Source organism: Dermacentor silvarum, chromosome 7, assembly GCF_013339745.2.
Source record: "Dermacentor silvarum isolate Dsil-2018 chromosome 7, BIME_Dsil_1.4, whole genome shotgun sequence".
Taxonomy (NCBI): domain Eukaryota; kingdom Metazoa; phylum Arthropoda; class Arachnida; order Ixodida; family Ixodidae; genus Dermacentor; species Dermacentor silvarum.
The window spans coordinates 34735304-34759417 of NC_051160.1; the positions used below are offsets into that span (position 1 = coordinate 34735304).

Genomic DNA, 24114 nt, shown 5'->3' on the forward strand with positions numbered 1-24114 from the left:
TTATGCGCTAATTAATTTTTTTTACTGAAACTCGCACAAAACAGCACATTGCTTCGTCTTCTTTCTTGGAATGTAATAGTGAGCGTCTTGAAATGATGCCATGCGCATTTGACGCATTTGCAGACAGTGCATCATAATTCGTGTCTGAAGGGGATGAATTTATTCACAAGACATTTACAGAAGTGTCATGAAACATAGGTCTCTCAATGATCTAGTAGGAAGTGAAATGTCCGCCGTTTTCTAGCACCTTATTGATGCGTGTGGGCATCGACTCGTACAAAGATTCAGTAATCTCCGGTCGACCGCGCAGGCTTTCCCATTCTTGTGCGATCGCTTGCCACAGCGTATCGGCCGTGCGGCCGCGGTTGGCTCGTGTGGACAGCCGTTTCTTCAACATGCCCCAGACATTTTTTATGGGATTCAAGTCGGCGCCACATGGAGGCCACTCAAGCTGGCAAACAGCATGTTCTTCTAGCAATGACTGGACGATACGTGCTTTATGGATCAGGCTGCGGTCGTGTTGAAAAAAATAGCAGCCGTCGCTGAAGGGACCGTCCAGCGCATACGGAACGAGGTGTCTAGTGATGACGTCGCAGTACCGTGACGCAGTGAAGGGCCCTTCCAGACGCACAAGGGGACCAAGGCCATCTTTGCTGATTGCTCCCCACACGCTCACGGAACACCGTCCACTGGATAGAACACTCTGTGTGTAATTAGGCAGATATCTGCAAGAAATAGCATACAATTGGGTTCCAGCGGCGCGTCTAAAAATGTTGCGATTCCTCTTGCGTATGAACTTTATAATGCTGTTATAGAGTTGCAATAGAAAACGTGCAAACATCATTAGATAGTACTGAAAGACCCACTGGCAGCTTTTAATTAGCTTCAGAGTAAGTAGTACTATGAAACAATCGTTAATGTTTTCAACACAATACCACTACAGAAAAATCTCGTAATGTCCAAAAGCTCATTTTACGTGAAACATGTTGTGATGCAGAATTAGCTTCGTGAATTAACTGCCAATACACTGTAAACACACCTGCAGTTTAGTGGACGCCAAACCCGCTTCCGTTGGTCCCAGCGCGTGGAAAAAGTTGACTCGTCGCTAAAGATGACATCGCCCCATTTCTCTGTTGTCCAATCTTTCATTGCTGTAGCGAACATGAGTCGTTCTTGTAGCTGGCTGTCTGAGAGGCAGGGCTTCTGTGCTGCTACGAAAGACTGCAGGCCAAGCTCACTCAGCCTTCTTACAGTCTCAGACGATACCGTGAGCGAGAGCGCTTCTCGGATATCCTCTGCACTTTGAAAAGGATCAGCCACGATGGCGGCCGTAATCAGGCGGTCCTCTTCCTCAGTCGTGGCCCTTGGACGCCCACTGCGCTCCATATCTGTGAATCTGTCATCGTCGCGGAAAGCTTGAATAATCCTATTCACGGCAGTCCGGCTCCTGTTGGTTCGGCGGCAGATTTCGCGCTGAGGTATTCCCTCTATAAATAAACGCACAATGTGCCTTCTTTCGTCAAGTGGAACACGCAGCGGCATCTTTCCAAATAGGCAATCACCACGTGGCCTGAAGCAAGTCTACTACGTTTTCAGCGACTGATGCGAAGATGCGCCTATGTGTGAAAGAAAATTTTCTATGCATCCGCTTTTTCTTTATTTTTGATGACAGTGAAACACCTCCCTACCCTTTCTCTCAAGACGCAGAAGCAGCAACACTCATTGGACCAAGATGCTGCCAACCAAAGTGCGCCAGTAAACGTCGCGTAAAAAAATCGTCGCAGCGCTTCGTGAAACTTATCTACCCACTGGCACACCAGTCGACAAAGGTTGCAGTGATTGCTCCGATACTGCTATCAAGCCAGATATGTGGCGGTCTTATCGCAGACAGCGCTCTGCGTCAACACAACGAACTAACAATGTCATGCACGGGAATAAAAAATTAACAGGCAGGCGAGTACCAAGAGGGCTCATATCCGGGAGAGCGCCCCTGTCGCCGCTAGGTGGCGTACCGCTAGGTGGCGCGGATAGGCAGTCTGGCACGCGCTCGCGTGGTCCGCAAACTTTTGTGGTTGACTGTACATACTCCACTGGAGGTGTCCAAGTATGCATAGAGCTTACTCCCAAATTTCAGTTTGACCACCCCCAAATTTCAAGTTGGCTATCCCCCGAATTTCAAGTTGCGGCCCCCAAAAAAATTCAAGTTGGCCCACTCCTCCCGAATTTCAATTGGCCCACTTTCAAACTTAAGTTGGCCCATCCCAAATATCAAGTTGGCACACTCCTATCAAATTTCACTTGTCCCACCTGCAAATTTAAGTTCGCACACTCCCAAAAGCTCAAGTTGGCACACCCCTAAATTTCTGTTGGCCCACCCCCAAAATTTCAGTTGGCCCTACCCTAAATTTCAAGTTGGCCCACCCCTACTATAGGCTTCCCCGTGCATTTTCTATGGAGCTTATGTATCCCCATCTCTCTCTGACCACTTTTATTCTCTTTTTGTGTCAAGTCTTCCTGATCGCTTATAAAGCTAGCAATCATCTACATTTAGACTATTGTAACGGTTAAATGTCTTAACTTCGCAAATTACTCTTTTTTGGGCCGATACAAGGCATTACACTTTTCGCGTGACAAATTTTGCTGGGTAAAGAATGCTTACGCATTAATAAATCATATGGATTTCCACAAAACGTATTTGCTATCTTTAATGTCCTTTGCTTCGAGTAGCTGATTGATTCGTCCTCGCTCAGCCACGTGCTAGCTTCTACGGTTAGAATATTGCTTTCTGTTCTTTTTTTTTAGACCAATCGATGTAGTGTTTTAGCTAGCACCTGCGCATTTCTTGCACACAATGACACACTCCCTGTGATAAACCCTACGCAAGTAAAATTAAAATCAGTGGTTAGCTCTGATGGCAGAGCGACCGCCTTTAAAAATGCATTATTCAATTGTTCGATCCCCTCGGATAAGGGCGAATTTTCATTCAGCTGCAAAGCTTCGTAGAACCTGCACGGCTTTTTTTGGGCGGCTTCGCGCTACTGTCCTGCGGATGATAGTTGTATCCCTTGCTGGGCACTTTTGTCGCGTGCTAGCGCACTTGCTTCTGCCACATCGAGGTGGACAGAAAAAAAAAAAAAACTCGGCTTTAGATTATTCACGTGGTCTCTCCGCAAATAACTCACCTTCTAACCCTCTGTATTTTTTTTTCTTCTCCGTCCGGACTTCGATCGACACGAAAGTGTCGTGCTGCTTTTCTTCCAATTTTGTGCCGCAAACCATGGGTGCGGCTGTAGCCTGTTGGCGTCACCGCGTCTTCGTATCACCGTGTGCACGCTAATTAGCATTGCATGTGCCAAATGAATTTGTTCTTGGACAAGTTCGTGCCTTCGCTTACTAAACATATTGGTCATGGTGCAACGTAGGATTACATGAAGCAGGGGAAACAGAAAACAAAAATTAGTCAGACAGAATAGCGTGCCAACTATAAACTGTTTATTAGCAAAAAGATACGGAAATCGAAGAATCCTTCCACGCAACAGTTAAGAGAATGCGGGACGTAGAAACACAGCATCACGAAGTCTGGCTCTCGAAAAAAACACATTTCCGAATTGAACAACGTATTCCATGTGTCACTTACACAAGCTGACCCCTTTCTTTCTGATAAGAAACACTTCCAATAATTCCCTCGCAGTTTGATCTCGCTCTTGCCTACAATCTGAGCTTGCTTGTTTGCCTGCTTCATGTTCTCCTACTTTGCGCCAGGAACAGTTTTGTTTTAGTAAGCCTAAGCTGCATGTGGCACCATTTGGTCTCTGTGTTCCCCGCAGACCTGCCCACTCCAGTTTTGATTCGGCTCTAGCGGTTGAAGCCAGGCAAATAAAGAAAAAATGTGGTTGATCCCACTTATATAGGAATCGGTATAGAACACGAAAGTGAAACGTGTCTTCACAGAAGTAGTGTAATGTTTATTGCACATTGATATATAATGTCTATTGGTGTTTTGTGGCTAAAGCGCCCTTAGGCGTTGATGCACCCACGCTGACGCCTGGTGGCACGTCTCCTCCATCACGACTACCAACGTCGATGACCATGAGCAACCGTCGTGCATATGGAAGCTGCACTACGCTGCACACGCTAGCACAACGCGAAAGACGAAGCACGTAACTGACACACTAATACAACGCGCAAGACAAAGCACGTAACTGAATCGTCACCGAGTCAAATCAGCGCGTACAGCGCGTCGTAATTGCAGCCTCCGCGATCAACTTCAGAAACATTTTCAGAGTTAATTTCGGAGGCCACGCTCCGCTGTGCTGAGTACGGTGAACGCCACCTAGGTGGCGTTGGTAGTGCTTCTTGATGCCAGCGTCCCTTCGAATGCTGGCATCGAGGCGTCGTAGTGCTGAGACCACCGAAGCGTTCACTGTCGGTGCGCGTTAGTGTCATAATGCAGTACTTCTCTTTTCTGCTCGTAGGCGGCGGCACCGCCCCGAGCAAGAGCGCGGGTACACGGAGGAGTGTTAGATATATAAGGCGCGTCTGTGTAGCTCTCTGCAAATGCGTTTGTGGCGCAATGGGTTAAACGCTCGGCGATCTATCGTCGCGGACCGAGAGGTCGTGGGTTCGATTTCCAAATTTTGCATGTTTGTGGAACTTTTTCTTCTGGTTCTTTCTTTGTATTATGTTCGTGTACATTGTAAGAACGTCATTCCGTATTTCCGTGACGGAAATACGTCAGTGAAGTCTTGGTGGACCCCGGCATAAAACACTTTCGTGTTAAAAAGAAAGAAAAAGAGCAAAATGTCACAGGCCTGCGCGGCACACGCAGCACAGTCACAGCGTAAGCTGGTGGAGCTCCAATTTGGGAACCACGTAGCTCCAGACATTGTGTGACGTCAATTCCATTTTTCAGCGATGTGCCCTGCGGGGCTATAGTTTTTGCACAGCTGAGAACGCGCGTGGTGCGCACAGAAAAAAAAAAGAAAGTATTAAACAAAAAATGTCACAGTTTCGCCCTAAGGGCGAAGCAATGAATGCGATAGCAACACAGCAATCTCATACGAAGTAAGGTGAGCGGCTTTGGTAGCAACAACACGCAGAACTGTTGTCGACGCCATCGGCGTTTTGCCCGCGTTAGCTCTAAATGCGTGCGGCGTTGGTGACTGTTGCTGGAGCCTCTCATATAAATAGGCACTTGGTGCCGCAGCTAAACGTCGCGTCACCTTCCTTCCCCCTCCCCCACGGCCTCTCGCGCGTCTGAAGAAGGCGCGTTTGCTCTACATATATGGTGATTGTAAAGGAGAAACGAGACGCCTAATTCTGCAGCCCTTAAGCGAGCACGGCGCAGAACGCGCGTTTGTTCTCCGCCGTGCGTTCACTCCCCGTGAAAGACGCGCCCCTCGCGCCCTTTCACTCGCCCAGGCTGCGGTGCACCACCGACGACTTTCCACGTCACGATGGAGTGCCCAAAACTACCAACTGATACCCCCATTCTAAAATCCCCCCAACCAACATATGCGCAGTGGGAGGCGATCCTCCGTCGCTCCGAGCCTCAGGTCTGGCTGGCCCTGATCCGACGAGCAAGAGCGGTGGCGGCAGCCATTGGGGCCCTGGACTAAGGGCCCCAACCACATTCACCCTTTCACTTTATAATAAAGTTTATTTCTTCTTCTTCTTCTTCGCACATACAGCGTTCGGCGCGCGGCGACGATTTCATCTCCAAATGACGTCATACGGAACCTCACGGCGACGGCGACGGCGACGGCGACGCCGACGGCAGAAATCTGCTTTTGAGTGTCCATATAATTGCTATCGCAATAAAAAGTGTAGAGAAAGTATGTGACGAACAGCGCGGACAGTTGGACAAGTGGAACGAACCGGACAGACCTGCTGACTGTCCTGTTCGCATCACCCATTGTTCCGTTGTCGGCTCTACTGGCCGAGTGGAACGCAAACCCAGGACGCTCATTTTAGATCTCTCGCGAACAGTAAGAACGGTGCATGGTTTCAAAGCGAAGCGCATTGTATAGCACGACATTTGTCGAGATATCACATTGATGTCTCTTCGTCATCATCGTCACCATCTCTCTCTCTCTCTCTTATCCGTCTCCCTCTTCATTTTACCCCTCCTTTTCCGGTTCTGAACTTCCGGCGTTTGTCTTTCTTGACTTTCTTTCCTTTTGTACATCTTTTGTTTTTCGTCCATCGCGTTTCAAAAACGCAGCGAGTGTCACTTTTTTCAATATCGGCGAGATCGCGCACGTAGCGGGGGGGAGGGGGGGGAGGGGGGGTATCCTGCCTTGCGCTATGGCGTGTGTGCTGTCAAATGCTCGTCATTTGGATTTCTCGGCTCTGGGCGCTTTGCCTCGAAGACGGCGTCGTCTGCTTCTAAATCGAAAACCGCCCCCGCAGACAATCTTGGAATGCGCTTTGAGGTTCTGAACCAAAGTGGAGAAGAGTGGAAAGGAGTAGTGGAGGGGCGTGGACTCGGGGACTTCTAGGAGTTCGGTTGCCTCGATTCGGCATCTCTACGCATTTTTCTCTGCGGTATAGAGCCAGTGCCGTTGTATTCTCGGTCGACCACGTTCGAGCATACTTTCAGTTTCGGCGTGACGTAACGTCCAGCGCTGCGTCTCATTTTCGGTCGACGACAATTTTCGTCGACCGAAAATGGTCGACCAAGAATGACCGCTCCAGAATAGTTTTTATTGCGATAGCAATTATATGGACACTCAAAAAGCAGATTTCTGCCGTCGGCGTCGCCGTCGCCGTTGCCGTCGCCGTCGCCTGAGGTTCCGTATGACGTCAATGAAGATTAAATCGTCGCCGCGCGCCGAACGCTGTATGTGCGAGTGAAAGGGCGCGAGGGGCGCGCGCTTTCACGGGGAGTGAACGCACGGCGGAGAACAAACGCGCGTTCTGCGCCGTGATGATGATGATGCCGTGCTCCCTTAAGGGCTGCAGAAGTAGGCGTCTCTTTCCTCCTTTACAATCACCATATATGTTGAGCAAACGCGCCTTCTTCCGATGCGCGAGAGGCCGTGGGGGAAGGGGGGGGGAGGGAAGGGAGGCGACGTTTAGCTGCGGCACCAAGTGCCTATTTATATCAGAGGCTCCGGGAACAGTCACCAACGCCGCGCGCATTTTGAGCGAACGCGGGCAAAACGCCGACGGCGTCGACAACAGTTCTGCGTGTAGCCGGTGCTGCTGCATGTCCAAGTTTATACAGCTGATAAAGCTAATATCATTACTCCGTATATCTCTCTACCAATTTGCTATCGCAATTGATGCTTCGCCTTTCAGGTGAAACTGCGACAACTTTTTTAATGCCAAGCACGCCACACGCCCGATGCGTGTTGGTGGTCGCGGGTTGCGGCTTCCGTTGCAGCGTTCCTTCACAGAACTAAAGGCCACCGATCTCTGAGGGCACATGCGCTTCGCGTCGCGCAACACTAACAAATAAACAGTCAATGAGTTGTTAAGGGTGATAAGTAGTCATGAGGGGTTATATGGGTCTCATCACGGTTGATAAGGATTCGACACGGATGGATAATGTGCTGAAAAGCGTCTAAGAGTTTATAGTTATCGGATCAAGTCTGATGAGGTTGATAACGGTCGATAAGGGTTGTAAAGGGTCGGATCGAGTCCGATAAGGTTGATAGGACCGACAATAGTTGATAATGGTCGGATCACGTCCGATAAGGTTGATAAGGACACATTAGGGGTGATAAGGGTCGGATCGAGTCCGATAAGGTTGATAACGACCGATAAGGGTTGATAACTGTTTATACTGGTCGGATCAAGTTTGATAAGATCGATAATCGACACCGGGCTGCGTGGAGATGAGCAAGTGGCACAATGCTTACGCATACTCAGAAAACTCGTTTCTGCGTGAATTTTTTTTCTGCGCTTCTAGACATCCTGTAATGTTTGAATAAAGTGTTTGTTCATTCGGTTGTCGTTATAGCGTTGTCGTTACACAATCGTCTTACAGTCATCGTCATCTCATTATCCTCACGTCGTCGTCGTCGTCGTCGTCATGTTGTCGTTATAGCATCGTCATATTTAGGAATCCACAACTCTTTGTCGTCATGCCATCGTTGTTATGCGCCTTTGCCGTTCGATCGATATCGTTCCTTATATCGATATCGTCGTCATGACTCCGTGTTCATGGGCGACCTTGGCAAGCGAGTGCCAAAGAAATGTGGGACGATATCAGAGTATGTGACATACAGCCGAAGCAGCGATAGCATCAGATTTACCACTACACGTGTTAAATAAAATTGGCTTCAGTATTATGGTCTGTTGCTACATTGCTCAACTGCTATTCACATTACTGTCGAGATTCCTCGTGAGATGAGTTCTGCCGTAATCTGTTATTGCGATAGCAATTATATGGACACACCAAAGCGGATTTCTGCCGTCGCCGTCGCCGTGAGTTCCGTATGACGTCAACCGCGATGAAATCGTCGCCGCGCTCCGGACGCTTTATGTGCGAGTGAAATGGCGCGAGGGACGCGCGCTTTCACGGGAAGCGAACGCACGTCGGAGAGCAAACGCGCGTTTTGCGCCGTGCTCCCTGAAGGGCTGCAGAATTAAGCATCTCTTTCCTCCTTCACAATCGCCATATATATATATATATATATAGAGAGAGAGAGAGAGAGAGAGAGCAAACGCGACTTCTTCCGTCGCGCGAAAGGCAGTGGAGGGACGGGAGGCAGGGAGGGGAGGCGACGTTTAGCTGCGGCACCAAATGCGTATTTATATAAAAAAAATTGTCGCAGTTTCACCCGAAAGGCGAAGCATCAATTGCGATAGCAAATTAGTAGAGAGCTATGCGGAGTAAGGATAGTAGTTTTGTCAGCTGTATAAGCTTGGACATGCAGCAGCAGCACCACCAACGCGCAGAACTGTTGCCGACGCCGTCGGCGTTTTGCCCGCGTTCGCGCCGAATGCGCGCGGCGTTGGTGACTGTTGCCGGTGCCTCTGGGCAGGGCTGAGAGGTTTTCGACGAGATCAGAATGGCACACTCGTCGAGCAGCGTCGGAAATCTTACCCACCTTCTCGCCTCGCAGCGTTTTTATATAAATACGCATTTGGTGCCGCAGCTAAACGTCGCCTACCCTCCCTCCCTCCCGTCCCCCCATGTCCTTTCGCGTGACGGAAGAAGTCGCGTTTAATGGTGATTGTAACGGAGGAAAGAGACGCAGCCCTTGAGGAAGCATGGCGCAGAACGCGCGTTTGCTCTCCGACGTGCGTTCGCTTCCCGAGAAAGTGCGCGTCCCTTGCGCCCTTTCACTCGCACATACAGCGTCCGGAGCGCGGCGAAGATTTCATCGCCGTTGACGTCATACGGAACCTCACGGAAACGGCGACGCCGACGCCAGAAATCCGCTTTAGAGTGTCCATATAATTGCTATCGCAATAAAACGTTGCGAGGCGAGATGGTGGGTAAGATTTCCGATGCTGCTTGACGAGTGTCCCATTCTGATCTCGTCTAAAACCTCCGAGCCACCCCCAGAGGCACCGGCAATAGGGAGCCTACATGCAAGCGGTGTTCAAAACCGCGCTTGCAGGTAGGCTCCCTAACCGGCAACAGTCACCAACGCCGCGCGCGTTCGGTGCGAACGCGGGCAAAACTCCGACGGCGTCGACAACAGTTCTGCGCGATTGCTGGTGCTGCTGCATGTCCAAGTTTATACAGCTCTAATTTCTCCTTCCCTCTCCCCTTCCTATTCCACATAATAGGCCTTCGAGCCATCCTACAATAAATACATTTTTATCATCATCATCATACAGCTGATAAAACTACTATCCTTACTCCGTATAGCTCTCTACTAATTTGCTATCGCAATTGGTGCTTCGCCTTTCGGGTGAAACTGCGACATTTTTTAAAGCGAAGCTTTGTACCTCTACCAGCCAAGGGTTCTGTCGTGTCCGTCGTTGTAATCAAAAACCGATCCCGACGAACCGCTAACAATTGCAGGTATAGCAGTATAGCTTACTTGAATTCAGGCATTCAGCGTACAACTAAGTACTCGTTTTCGCAAGAAAAACCACAAAAACAAGCTTCAACGTGATGAGCCAACATGATGGATGATAAGGGCTGCGGGCAAACAACGGAAACAGGCTCGTCGCGGTCCGTAAGATTAGATTGCAGCTGTTGCAAAGCTTATGCAGCTGCTTGAAAGAGGGTTGACGTCATTCGAAACCCTTCCAGCCTAGTAACTGCTTCGGTTCATTTTCTAGACTACCCCACTATGGGGTAGTCTAGTAGTGTATATCACACCGATCATAAAGCAGTAGTGAACATTGTTGTGAAGTAAATAATAATAAAGGCCGTGGTTAAAGTTACATTGTAGTGTGTGAAATATCAAGTGCGCCGCAGTCACCGTGAGGGATGGCGTAAAAAGCTTCGCTTTCCAACCACCTTCACAGGATGGATTGGCGGGCATTTTTTTTATTTACAGAGCATATTAAAATGCATGCGTGCACGCTTGGACAATTATATTTCAAGGAGCTGAGCGACCGCTCGCCTGCTGCTTAATTCACGGCGACAAAAAAAAAAAAAAAAATGTTGGCTCTCCCGTAACTGAGAGTAGATGTAAACATGAAATGGGCTACTGGCAAAACAGGTTGGTGCCGCGACGCAGACCTGAAAGCTTATTGAGCCGAAATGAGGCTGCTTTGAATTGAATTTCGTTGCAAGTCTCGTCTCGGCCAAACAACCGTCTGCGGCGCGCCGGACGCTGCCGGCCTGGTCGCGCAGTGTGGCGCCATCTCTCGAAGGAGGCGGCACAAAACCCGCGCCGCGGAACTCATGGACCGCTGGCATTGAAAAGAGCACAGGCAACCCTGTCTCAGCGCCAAAGGATTACAGTCAAGTGTATGGTGTACTGTATCTGCCTTTTGAACGTCGCTATTGGAAATGACAAATTAAACTTCAGCGTACTAGATGTTACAGCTTGAATGGTTTTGTGAACAGACATTAGGAAGAAATCGGAAGCAATATATATATATATATATATATATATATATATATATATATATATAGCAACTGGGTTGGGAAGTAACTAGCGCATGTAATGCGGTCCTGTACAAGGGTTGGGAGCTAGAGACCGCATTTTCTTAAGTTTTGACTGGTTGCCTGGATGTTCTCGTTTCGTTCTCCCCCCATTATCGTCTTGAGTGCCCAGATAACGGCTCTGAAATTTGGCTCAAGGTGTCTTGAAGGTCGCCGACAACGGGAGCTAAAAGCATGTCATGCTTAAAACTCGCGTTACCCGCCTATTATTTTAAGTTTGTATTAGCTACCGTGAAAACTGAAGTTGCTATAGAGTACGTGCTTGCATGGGGAGCACTCAGCGCTGACTAACATGTTAATCGAAGTTCAACATTTCGTGAAATTTTGTAACAGGTACGGTGGGAGTAACATGTTAGCTTGGATGTTATTGTCGACAATGGGTGGCCGGTTATGGCCGACAATTAGATATTTTAGCGTAAGCGGTTGAACTTGTGCTCGCCTTGCGGAAAGGTGTTCATACCGAAGGGTCGTAAACACGGGCACTACTTGTGCAGCAGACGCGGTAGAAGTCCCATCCCACAGCTTCAAGTCTCTGACGTCGCTTTTGCAGTTCACGACAGAGCACGTCTTCCTCCTGCTCTTCGTCTACTTTTCCACATTTTGAATAAATAGTACCATAGTGCTAAGCGATCCTCGGCTTCTCGGCGCAACGTTTCTGCATCGGCCGGCGGCGGTTGATCGATGCCTGCTTGCTCCTGATTCAGAAGGCCTTTAATGACGGCGCGCCGGTGGCGGTCCCTGGTACGCGGTGAGCAGACTGCTCGCAGTGAGTGCACTGCACAGTTTATTAAAACTTATTTTGAAAAAAAAAGCGATACGAACACTTTGAGTCATAAAGAGTGCCCAATTCCACCAGGACGATAACATATACAAAGTAAGGAGCATTGTACACACGGCACGTTTTCAAAGAAATGTTAAGTCCACACTCACTATACATATAACCACATAAGAAGACCAGGGAAACGAACAGTTACACAAACTAATTGTCGCGTTATGTAAAATGACGTTGAAACATACAGTGTACGCACTGTACGAACTATGGGCGAGCGTAATACTGTCAATGGAGCCACATGTATGTAGGCGCTGCCAGTACTCGCTATCTTTAGAAGCTCCATGCTTGCTCTGAGTAGATTGCACATTTCGTCGGCATATCTAATTAGTATTATGGACAACCGTAACGTAAAGGCCTAGCAATAAAACTCTTTAGGATTCCTTCATATCCTTTAACCTAATATTTCCAAAGGGAAGGCAAATACACCGTGCCTGAAACTGTCCTGCTGAAATGTCTGCTACTAAGTGGATATCGAAAGAAGGTGTAGTGATGTCGAGAGAGATATAAACATGTATTATTGCGAGAGCAATTATATGGACACTCCAAGCGGATTTCTGCCGTCGCCGTCGCCGAGAGGTCCCGTATAAAGTCCAAGGGCGATAAAATCGTCACCCCGCGCCGTATGCTGTATGTGCGAGTGAAAGCATGCGACGATGAGCCGGCAATCGCGGCTCGCGCACGCAAGGGTGGAAAGCGGGAAGGCAGCGCGCAATCGTCCAGTTGCGCACAACGCTCCGGAGAGAGGGCAGGGAGGAGGAGGGGCCGCGCTTTACTGTGGCCGCGTGCTCACGCCGGGCCGGAAAGCTCCGGGGGTAGGGTGGGGGGAAGCGCGTTCTGCGCCGCGAGCGACCGCCCGCGCGGCTGTGTCTTGAAAGCACCTGCGGCGGGGGCAGAGTCCGCACTCCCTGTGTTTTCGCGGCTAAGATCGCGTTGATGCGAGCGCCGGCACGAAGCTCAATTCGCTTGCTGCCGCGCTGGCTGACTCCAGCGTTTTGAAGCGGGTTTCCGCAGTCGTCGAGTGAGATGCGTTCATGTTTGCTTGGGCGCGCGTGACACTATGCTTGTTAATTTAGTTAGTGTGCCTATGTTTACAAGTTTACACGGCCGATAAAACAACTATCCTTACTTTGCATAGCTGTCCACTAATTTGCTATCGCAATCAATGCTTGGCCTTTGCGAAACTGCGACTTTTTTTTAATTTGCGTACACCGGCGAAGGTTTCTTTTAGTGAGCTCACTGTGATCTCCTTTATTGTCTTCACAACTATTCTACATTTAGGTAAAGGAGCCGTTTTAACCGAATAAATGATTTGTTTATTTATTCAACGCTGTCTCGGACGCTCGCTGTTCCAGGACTCACGGAAATTAAGGCACGGTCTTTCTTGTTGCGCCATCACTGCTGTGGTCTTGACTTGGGTCTGCCCTCGCCCCATGGTTTTCGGGGACGTTGTCTCAGTGGTCCTGAGAAAAAAAATTGAGAAAAAAAGGGGGAAAAAGAAAGACAGGAAATGAACTTACCGTATAGCTCTGCCATTAAGCGTGGCTGCTTGCTTGCGACTAAGCACGTTTATGAGAGTATGTTTTTTAAACGCACACATTCTTAGTATATTGTGCGATAATTGTTTAGTAGATGTTCCAGGGCAATGTTTGGTTTTAAGTATTGGGTATTTCTTTCTTTCTTTTTTCAAATCTAAAAGCTAGAGCTGTCCGCACACGTGTTGCGTGAAGCTCCTAATTTTAAACTGCAAAATGAAGTTAAAAAACACCAGGTGGTCTGGAGCCATCTAGCAGGGCGTTCCTTGTAGTCAATCTGATATTTTAGAATGTTAAACCACATCAGCGTATGATCGATCGCCGAAAATCGATTTGTCTTGGACTTTTGTCTGCGTATTGTGCCGAAGCGTCAGCACTGTGGAATGACGTACCGAGTGTCATAGGCTCCATCAATGCTTCTTCGTAGTCGTCTGAGCTGTTTGTGATGTCGGGGATCCTCTCATCGGGTTTTACGTCCCTGCCAAGGTCCTGGAAGTTTGGCGTCGTGCCGCTGAGACTTAGGGACAGGAAGAGATTGTACCGGTAGCGTGATTAGCTTCAGTTCAGGGTGAACTCCATACTGTATTTGTGTTGGTTAAAGTAGTGAAGCAGAACACTCGCTAGACCACGTTCGCACTAGCAGAATCACATTCACTCACTGGCTCAATGTGTTCGCTCACTCACGTACACTCTGACGTAATCACTGTAACCGACCCACTAACTCACACACTTTAATTTCAACACAGTCAGTCTCGCTGTCCCACTGGCTCACTAGCATTTGCTCCCTCACCTACTAACACTCGCTCACCTTACGTACATCATCTCTAGCGCACTCACTTTCACTCGCCCAATCACTCACTGAAGTTCGCTCAATCACTAACACTTGCTCACTCATATTCACTCTAACGTATTCACTTTCACTCGCCCAATCACTCACTCAAGTTCTAAAGTTCACCTTCACCAAGTTCTAACTCAATCACTAACACTTGCTCACTCACCTCCCCTGTAACGTACTCGCTTTCACTCGCCCGATCGCTCACTGACGTTCACTTAGTCACTAACACTTGCTCACTCACATTCGCCCTAACTTATTCACTTTCACTCGCCCAATCACGCACTAGAGTTCACTCAATCAGTAACACTTGCTCACTCATGTTCAGTCTAACGTATTCACTTTCACTTGCCCAATCACTCACCAAAGTTCACTCAATCACTAACACTTGCTCACTCACATTCGCTCTAACTTATTCACTTTCACTCGGTAACACCCGCCTACACGCACGCTTTACGTAGCGTAATCACTTTTGCTCACTCGTTCACCAATGCACGCTCACTGAGGGACACCCACGTGCACGCATTTGATGTAACAATTATTTGCACTCTTCCACTCTCACACACGTGTTCGTTGACACACACGCTCGTTCTCTCAGTGTTCCGTTGTATCAACTGTTGATCCATTAGATAGTTTTAAAATTGGGTACCCAACACTCTGGGTCCTCAAGTCGCATTGGGTAGGCTGCTATTGGGTTAAGATCAGCAGCAGGGTTTGAGAATTGTGTCAGAAGCAGAACTCGTTGAGTCGAGCGCTCGGGACACCACAATGGGGAAAAAAATAATAAAAAAAGGTGCTTGAAAGCAAAAAAAAAAAAAAAAAAAGAGCAGCAAAGCTTTTGTTACAAGTGAAAACGAAAGAGCGAAAGGTCTAGCGAAAGGTCTAGCTATAAAATGTAATAAACGTTCACCGTGTCAACGAATGAAGTTTTTTTCTTGTTTTGGGCAACAGTATGTTTGCTGTGTTTTTGTTCTTGCTCTGCGTCAAGCAGAAATATGCTTGCATAATAATGTATACCTTGTTATTTTTTCTTTTGAGTCTTTTTAGAAGAATATTTGTCTGTATGGGAATGTGATTGTATGTTATGTATTCCTGTAAGAGGGTATAAGGTTATTTATTTTTTTGTACACAACTTTCTATTTGTGTAATTTGTGTAAATTTTGTATAATTTCTGAAATGTTATAGGCTGTTTGTGCCAGAGTCAGTGCCGTGAACGCCAATGCGGGGGCCTGCGGCTTTGTCAAGCTGTCGAAATAGTAGCTTTTTCAGCACGCTCCTTCGTGTGATTACGCTGTACTGATGCAAAAATAAACGCCATTGTCATTGTCACGTATGCTGTTTTAAGACCCGGGACTGCTTGGGGACCCCTGCTAGTTTTCGGTTTTTGGGTGTTGGGTCAACGCGAACGCAAGAAACTAAGAATGGTTTGGTTTGTGCGCAGGCGCATTTACGGCCCGTCGTTTCCTAGGGTCCTCGAACCGCTTCGGTCCGAAAAAAAAATTAGGGGCAGCTTCACACTAAGTGGTGCGAAGACTGGGCAAACGTGCGTCGCCTAGCAACGCCTCGCACCAGCTGTGTGAGGCGTTGCTAGGCAACGCGCGGTGACGTCATCGCCAGGTGCAGTTTTTTGTTCGCGCTACGCGGCTTAACCATGAGCTTAAACAGCTCCGGTGTTAAAACTCTTTATTGACGTGTTCTTTAGCGTGCGCCTTGGTTTACTCACATTTCTGTGTAAGGCAGGAGAGACCTCTTTGCCCGCTTGGCAGCTCCGTCTTTACCCTGGACTTTGAAATGAAACGCTGCCGTTAGATAAGATCGTACACACGTGTCTCAGGGCGCCCTGCTGTAACACATATAAATCTCGATTGTTTGGCGTGCTTTCCGGAGCGTGGAGATTCCTTCAGTTGACTTAAAAAACGATGAAATGTATGACAAATGACTAGGGGTTTGCAGCAAACGATTAAGAGCTTCAGCCTCCAAATTCTAAAAGTGCAGCATTGCAAATTTCATATACGTATCATATCCAATAATTCCATATGAACGCATATGGGTGTCCCATATAAAAGTTCGTACGTTTCCATACTGTATCATGCAGGGAGTTTGCAACATCATCCCGGTATGAACTTTTGGGGGTCGCGTGTAAAAAACTCATGTGTTCTTAATTATTATGTGGGAGTAAATACTACTAGATATCACCCTTGGAAGGTTCTGGGGAGTTGATTTAACTCCCGTCCCCAGTCCCCAGTGCTTTCGTTGCTAGCACTAGGAGGCCCACGAATGAGGCAACGCTCATCTAGAACCTATAGCTACACTTATGTTAAGTGACTTAGTTTCCTTTGACAAAAGCTTTGCCGGACTATGCAGCTATAAGTCAAGTAGGCTCACGTTGTTAAGTGGCTTAGTTTCATTTGAGAAATGCTGTACCGCGCGATGCAGCTAGGCTCATGTTTTTTAAGTGGCTTACTTTTTCTTTACAGAGGGCTGTTCAAGCTTATCAGATTCGGCCTTCTTTCTTTTGACAAGGCCTGTGCGATGTACAACTTTTCTCAATAGAATATAATTAAGCCACTTAAGTGCACGAGTGCAGATGAGTCCTGGCTCACTGATGAATCACCCGTGGAAGCCTGGAATCAGGTACAACTTCCTTAAATGGCCTATTTACTTTCGACAAAGGCTGTGCATCGCACGGGCTTTGTCATCACGCAACTGACTGGCGTAATTCGTCGTGCGTAATTTGCACGGCGAAACGACTCACCATCGCCCGGAGTGAGGAACAGCGTTGTAGTGAATGCGAAAACGATGACTTGCAGCGTCATCCGTCCTTCAGAAAGCGTATAACAGCTGTATTTCTAACTATGCAGCTGTTCATCCATGTGCCGACTAGAGAATAGCATATTCGTTTTGAAACTTTCAACGCGTCGCTATAATTTATTTTGTTTCGGGCCATCTGGTAACTCGCTTCATTTGCAGTCTTTCTCGTGTTCTCATTGTTCTCGATGCAGTCTACGGACGCTTGTATTGAGTATATCTTTCAGCTTTGTGCGCCAATGAAGACGCAACAATTTCGTTATGTCAACTTTTTCTTCGAACAAATCTGGCTTCTCTACCGTCTTGCCTTAGCCGAAAGTAGACCGTCGAATCGAGATCACGTGTTCTTGTTACAGGGGTCCCTTAACAGCGCGCGGAGAGCATACAGATCACGTGATTTACAAACTAGGAAATCATCGCGTTTTACTTTTAGCGTTCGGTTGGCACGGCTGAACTTTATACTGCGCACTTGGGCGAGGTAGTACTTCACAGTAAACTTCCAAAAGCGCGTTACCAACGCGACAGAGGCGAAGAAGCAGGTATACGATAAACACCGCGCTACGTCCAACCGGCTTTCATTGAAAGGTTAACAATGAGTACACAGCAAGGAGAACCAAGATAAAGAAGGTTAAACAACTGATAGTGTTGTCGTCAACGTAGTTAAGGCGCGTATGCTACGTACCGGAGTGTTTAACCACGTTCGCAACATTATCTTTTGTGTCTGCTTATTATCTCGCTTTCTTTTTTTTGCTGTATATTCGGTTCACCTTTCACTAAGCGCCGTGTTTGTTGTACCCGTTTTATTGCCTCTGCCCGTTCGTTACTCACTTTTGCAAGTTTTCTTGCCTGTACAGTTCAGAAATTTGAAGGCGTCACCTTTTCACATTGATCAACTCGAACTGTAAGTTCATAAAGCGGTGTGATAATTTTACCGCACGGCAGTGGTAGTCTACGGTGAAGGTTATCGAACTTTTCTGTATGCAGTATAGGCGTGTGCCGATAGTCGGAATTGTGCAACACGAGTCGGAGAGATTTTGTTTATCGAGTCGTACTCAAAGTGAGATTTAGATATTCGAAACTGCTGAATATTCGTCTGGGGCCGAATCGTACGTGATGAGAACAGTGATAATTGCGTGCCTGTAAAAAATTAATAGAAAGAAAATCCAATGCGAGGCCTCCTGAAATGTGTGTTGTTAATCCATATCTACCGGATGTGCTGACGCAATACTCAGAAGCGTTGGTTTCGAAATTAGCACGTGGAGCAATGTTTTCTTTTCTTCACGATATCTCTCAATTAGTTACCAGATCAAGGCTGTTTCTTTTGTAGTCTATCTACAGGTTGTTGCATCCATTTAGGCGACGTATTCTTTACTAAACTTTGCCACGGTCAAACTGAAGCGGTCTGTTCATTACTATTTTTTTAAAGGGAACGAATCGGTATTTGATTCGACATTCTAAGTCAGAACTTTTGGTATGGAGCTTCACTTCTCAAGCTGAAGCTTCACACGTCTGACGCCGGCTAAGCTGCATTCCTGCTAGCTGTTATGGTGTTTTATCCCTAAGTTATACCGTGATTGTTGTTGGAAAGTGCCTACAAGAAGCTGTCTATGCAAACAGATGTTTTTTAAAATTTTGATTGCGATAGAAAAGTATACGGACGCTCCAGGCGAATTTTCGGCGTCGCCGTGATGTTCCCTATAAAGTTTGATAAGATACTATCGCGCCCCAAACGCCCAATGCTGTGGGTGCGAGAGGAAGCGTGCGAGGGCGAGCCGAGAAGGGTGGTGGCTTGATGCGCACGGTCCAATCGCGCGCACAGTGAAGAGGGGCGAGGGGGGTATGGAGATTTGAGTTCGCGGTACCATGACCAAGCTCGCGCCGAGAATGGGGGGGGGGGGGGGGACATGGGTGCAGGTGAGTGCACGTTTCACCCTCTTGCCCAGCCGTGTGCTGGTGCTCCCTATCTTAGAGGCAACTACCGGCGGGGGCAAGCTCTGGCGAGCCGTGATGGCTGGTGGCTGCATATGCTGTGTCCTTGCGCGCGTCTAGAGCTGGAGGTCACCTAATGTAAATTTAGGAGACGCGTTGAAGAGACAGGCAGCAGAAGTGTTCGTTCCCCTCTGTTTGCGTTCTTCATTACGCCAGCGTTGTGACAGCGTTTGGTCGAGCGAGATTGGTTTGTGATTGCCTGCGCGCGCGTGCCGCCACGGTTCCCATTTTTACTCGTTGTAAGTTAATGTTGCTACAGCTTCTTTTATTGCGACAGCAATTATATGGACACTCAAAAGCAGATTTCTGCCGTCGGCGTCGCCGTCGCCGTGAGGTTCCGTATGACGTCAATGGAGATGAAATCGTCGCCCCGCGCCGCCGAACGCTGTATGTGCGAGTGAAAGGGCGCGAGGGACGCGCGCTTTCACGGGGAGTGAACGCACGGCGGAGAACAAACGCGCGTTCTGCGCCGTGCTCCCTTAAGGGCTGCATAAGTAGGCGTCTCTTTCCTCCTTTACAATCACCTATATGTAGAGCAAACGCGCCTTCTTCCGACGCCTGAAAGGGCGTGCGGGGGGGGGGGAGGGGGGGAAGGGAGGCGACGTTTAGCTGCGGCACCAAGTGCCTATTTATATCAGAGGCTCCGACAACAGTCAGCAACGCGGCACGCATTTTGTGCGAACGCGGGCAAAACGCCGACGGCGTCGACATTAATTCTGCGTGTTGCCGGTGCTGCTGCATGTCCAAGTTTATACAGCTGATAAAGCTACTATCACTACTCCGTATAGCTCTCTACAAATTTGCTATCGCAATTGATGCTTCGCCTTTCAGGTGAAACTGCGACCACTTTTTTTCTTCTTCTAAGCGATAGTGACCTGACTGAAAACTTACCTCGTTTATCGAAGTCTACTCGTATGCATCGTTACCGTATTGTCTAATCGTTGTACATATTTTAGAGCATTTAGAAGGAAGTTGGCGTTTGACCGTTACACGACCGAAAACTCGATCGTCATTCTAGCTAGATGCTTCGTCGCGTAATTTAACGGGGTATTTAGAGGCACAGTTGCGAAATGTCACCACTCTGCATGCTGTGTCAGCAAAAAAAAAAAAAAAAAAACCCTTACGGGTTCTGGTTTGTTTCATTTGTGTCGTCTTTACCTTAAGCCTATAAAACTTTTTGTCGTACATTACAGCGAGATCAAACTGCACCTGCGGTTAGACAAGCCGTAGTTGAAAACTGTGTACTCTGAGCACCCGATGAGCACCAGCGTATTTGGTGCGACAATCCGATAGCGATAGCTAATAAACTTTATTTCATTGATTATTTGTGACCTCTGCTCCAGCAATCATCACGTTTCCTTGCCGAAAAAAAAGTTAGAAAAACAAAAATACACCCCGATAACTATTTCATCTTACACCAAGTGTGAGGATGTTAACCATGGGATAGGCCAAACACTAGGGAGCCTACATGCAACGCTGTTTTAACGGCGTTGCATGTAGTCTTCCTACCAAACCCAATTTATAGACCCGTAAGAGTGTTAAACGTTTCCCGTGTACTCAAATTACGCGACAGCGGTCGATTTAAAAGTGGGTATATAGTGGAATGAAATACACATTGTTTGATATCACGTGAAAGCAGTGAAAGCAGTTATTTAAATTATGTTGTGTTTCTGTTGACTTCCTGCTGTCGGAGTAGAATTTCTGTTGAGACACGACGGAATGCCACGTGTGAAGTTAGTGCAAGCGCTGAGCGCCCCTTCCAAGCACAGTGGTAGTACACGATTGGCACGAAGGTGTCAGGGGGAATGGTAAGACAGCGGACGACGTTTTTATTTTTTTCAAGGTATGTAGAAGCGCGCCATAGAACGAAGCAACCAGCACCGTGCTCTCTCTCGCTATTTTTTGATATTTTGTTTGTATTTATGCACTCATGCAGTCGTGGGAGCGATGCGAGCGTCGAGCTTGTGACTCAACCGAAGGATGGACCTTGATACATCGGTCGCTGTCCCATTCCAAACTGCTGTTGAGGTGGCATGGGAGGGACTGTAAAGACAGGAAAAAATGGATAAATAAATAAAGGAAAAACAGCGGAAAGTGGCACAGTTGTATATTTGTCGCTCGTTTGCTACGATGAGGTATGTCGTTGTTCCGAGGTTTTCGCTGTGTTAACCTATAGGGGGCTTTTATGAGCTATTTTGTTTTTTCAAATATATTTACGTACAGGTATTTCTTCGTGTCTTTCCCGTTTGCCTTGTAATGATTTTTTAGATATATTCTCGTTATTTCGTGCATACGAATAGTAATTTTTCTTATATCCGTTTCAGGCGCTAGTTAACTCCGTGTCGCTTGATAAAATTTGGTACCACGACAGTTACTGCATCTATAGCGTCTCAAAAAAAAAACGTGCATCAGAGCAGACTTTGCTTGTAGAGAAGAAGCGTTTTCCTGTAGGTTTGTTCTCTGATATATATATATATATATATATATATATATATATATATATACTGTTTACAGATGAATGTCTGCTTCGGGCTAGCTATTTTGGCTGTGCAATTTATATACGCTGCCCGCAATCCATGGGAATTGTCTTTTTGTCTTGTTAAATGTTACTGTGTTTCTTTATGCACAGTCGTTACGTTTGTGTGTGTGTGTGTGTGTGTGTGTGTGTGGTGTGTGTGTGTGTGTTTGCCTATCCAAACGAAGAAGCGAACAAAGTCCCCAAAAAACAACATTGGTTTCCTCACTGACTTATCCTTTTTTTATTTTTGTGTATTGACCACACTTATGCAAAAGTCGTTGGCAACTCTGCTTCCATCTATGCACGATGGGTTTGTGGACATCGGAAGGCGTTCCTTGTAAATGGTCTGTAGTGATTAGCCGACAAACAGCTTTAAATGCGCAATTCGACAGGCCATATCTCCAAACTTACGCGGTACACTCCTCATAGCTCTCCCACGAGAAAGGTTTAGCTCCGAGCGAAGAGCAATATCTCAATCAAAAGGCACGTTTTTGTTAAAATTCGGGGACTTGCCACAAGGTACATGTACCAAAAATTCACAAAAGTCATCAAATAAATGCATTAAGCTCGGTTTGGTGAAGATACTGCATCAGTGAATCAGCTAGTTTGTGTGTCAGTTCTCCAACGGGTGACGTCATTTGCGACATCCTGCTATAGATTGACTTTTGTGAGTATCGTGCGCCTAATTTCCTTAGTACCATGGTACAGCCACAAAAGATGGCGAACGAAGGCCGTAAACACAAGTTTCGGGCACTTAAAATACACGTAAAAAGCATAAATACTTTTACGAGATAACCGCGCGAGAAATTTTAATGAAATTTGTTGCATTTGAAAGAGAATGTTGAGTTGTAGTGACCGTAGGCAGCAGAATTTTGACTTATGGCCTGGAATTTATTACAAAAATTTCCGAGAACTGGGAAGTTATATTTAACCCCACAAAGCCCGGATGCCATTGCACATCAAAGAAAATTAAAACAGCTTATTCACATTTATTGACGGCTATAGGGGGGTATATTGGTGCAAAGAAAACAATGAAACAATAATTGTGTACACAATAATTGTTACGGTAATTAATTACTTAGTAATTGATTTGCTGAACTATCCACAACTGAACTATCCCAACACTTGTATGCGCCCTGCATATGGTTTCCAGTGCTTAAATCAGAGTTTTAGCTGCCAAAATCAGCGTATAAAAATGATACATTGGGCTTTGTGGAGTTAAAAATTTATGCACGTAGTTAACAAATCCTTAACTTTGCACGAAAACAGATGTCGTAGTTCTGTAAACTGCACCTGGTAAAGCAATTCGGTGTATGAATTTCTAGCTCTGAAGCCTTGGCAATGTTTTCGAGGGCGTTGCAAAACGTCCTAATCACAAATTACTGCTATATGTCAGAGCGGTGCGTAATACATAAATTTTGTCCGCTTTAATTTGATTAGTAGGTGCAGTTTACGGAATTGTGATGCGCTTTTCGTTGCTCAGTCTTGTAATCTAATTCACAGTTTTTTTTTTGAATTTTCGACAATGTTGTACAGAAATTGACAGCGTCAGTAAAACACTTGCTACGTACAGTAATTGGATTTAAATAGTGTTAATTTAAATGTTTTAAACCCCATCAAATTCGGTGCATTGGTTGCCGAGAAAGACGATTTCTCCGTTCTGATGTTTTTTACATAGGAGACCTTGAACTAGGCACTCCTCTTACGACAGGACACAAGCGAACCTGCATTTTACGGTGGGACCTTGGGGCCGAAATTGCGAACTTGATCAACGCGCTGCTGATGAAAATGAATTTAGTCGGTGTGAAGATTTTTGCGGACTTTTTGTAACGCACTTTATTTTGTAAGTACTTGTCATTTTGGTTATATAAATTTGGTTTACTGTTTCTTCAGAAACAAGCTATTTCATTTGATAAGGATGTAGTGGTCGGTGCAGGTAGCTGCGAGTTGTTTGCCGAACGTCTATACATACTAGTCGATGAAAAGTGCTAAGTTTACCTGTTGTCTGTAGAGTAAGTCTGTAGACTGTCTACAAATAATCTACTGACTTCTGGAAGTTTATATATATTAGTCGACAAAGACGGTGTCTATATACAGTGTATAGAATTCACAGAAGGGTGTCTTTGGACTGTCTAGCAGACTATTTATAGATAACCTATGGATTTTAGACATTCTATAGACATTAGTGTAAGAAAGTAAGACCGGGAGCCCAATTGTGTACACATTCTAGTCTATAGACATTAATTGGCGAGTAATTTGACTCTCACAGGCTACGCGTTGTTTGCAGGCAATCTATAGACACCACAAAAACTGTAGATGTATACAGGGAATCCATGGCTCTGGCAAAAAGTTTATAGACGTTATCGGACAAAGATTGTAAGGCGGGGCGTCCACACGGTTTGCATAGACAACTCATAGAGTTAACATAAATACAGCTATAATTGGTCTGTTGATTACTTCGGTGACAAGAAAATTTTTATAAACATTAGTTGACGTAACGTTATAAGCATAAGTGGACGG

General features: G+C 46.7%; 2 protein-coding genes across 3 annotated transcripts in view; one reads left to right on the forward strand and one right to left on the reverse strand.

Moving 5' to 3' along the window:
- LOC119457907 (beta-1,4-glucuronyltransferase 1) overlaps positions 1-24114 on the forward strand; it is a 414428-nt gene that overhangs the window by 157653 nt on the left and 232661 nt on the right. The window lies entirely within an intron of this gene.
- On the reverse strand, positions 13243-17147 carry LOC125946677 (uncharacterized). Its single transcript, XM_049670522.1, has 4 exons — positions 17035-17147; positions 16003-16063; positions 13840-13964; positions 13243-13375 (listed from the first exon to the last, which is right to left on the reverse strand). The coding sequence occupies exons 1-4, from the start codon at positions 17093-17095 to the stop codon at positions 13308-13310; spliced, it is 315 nt and encodes a 104-aa protein (XP_049526479.1). The 5' UTR covers positions 17096-17147; the 3' UTR covers positions 13243-13307.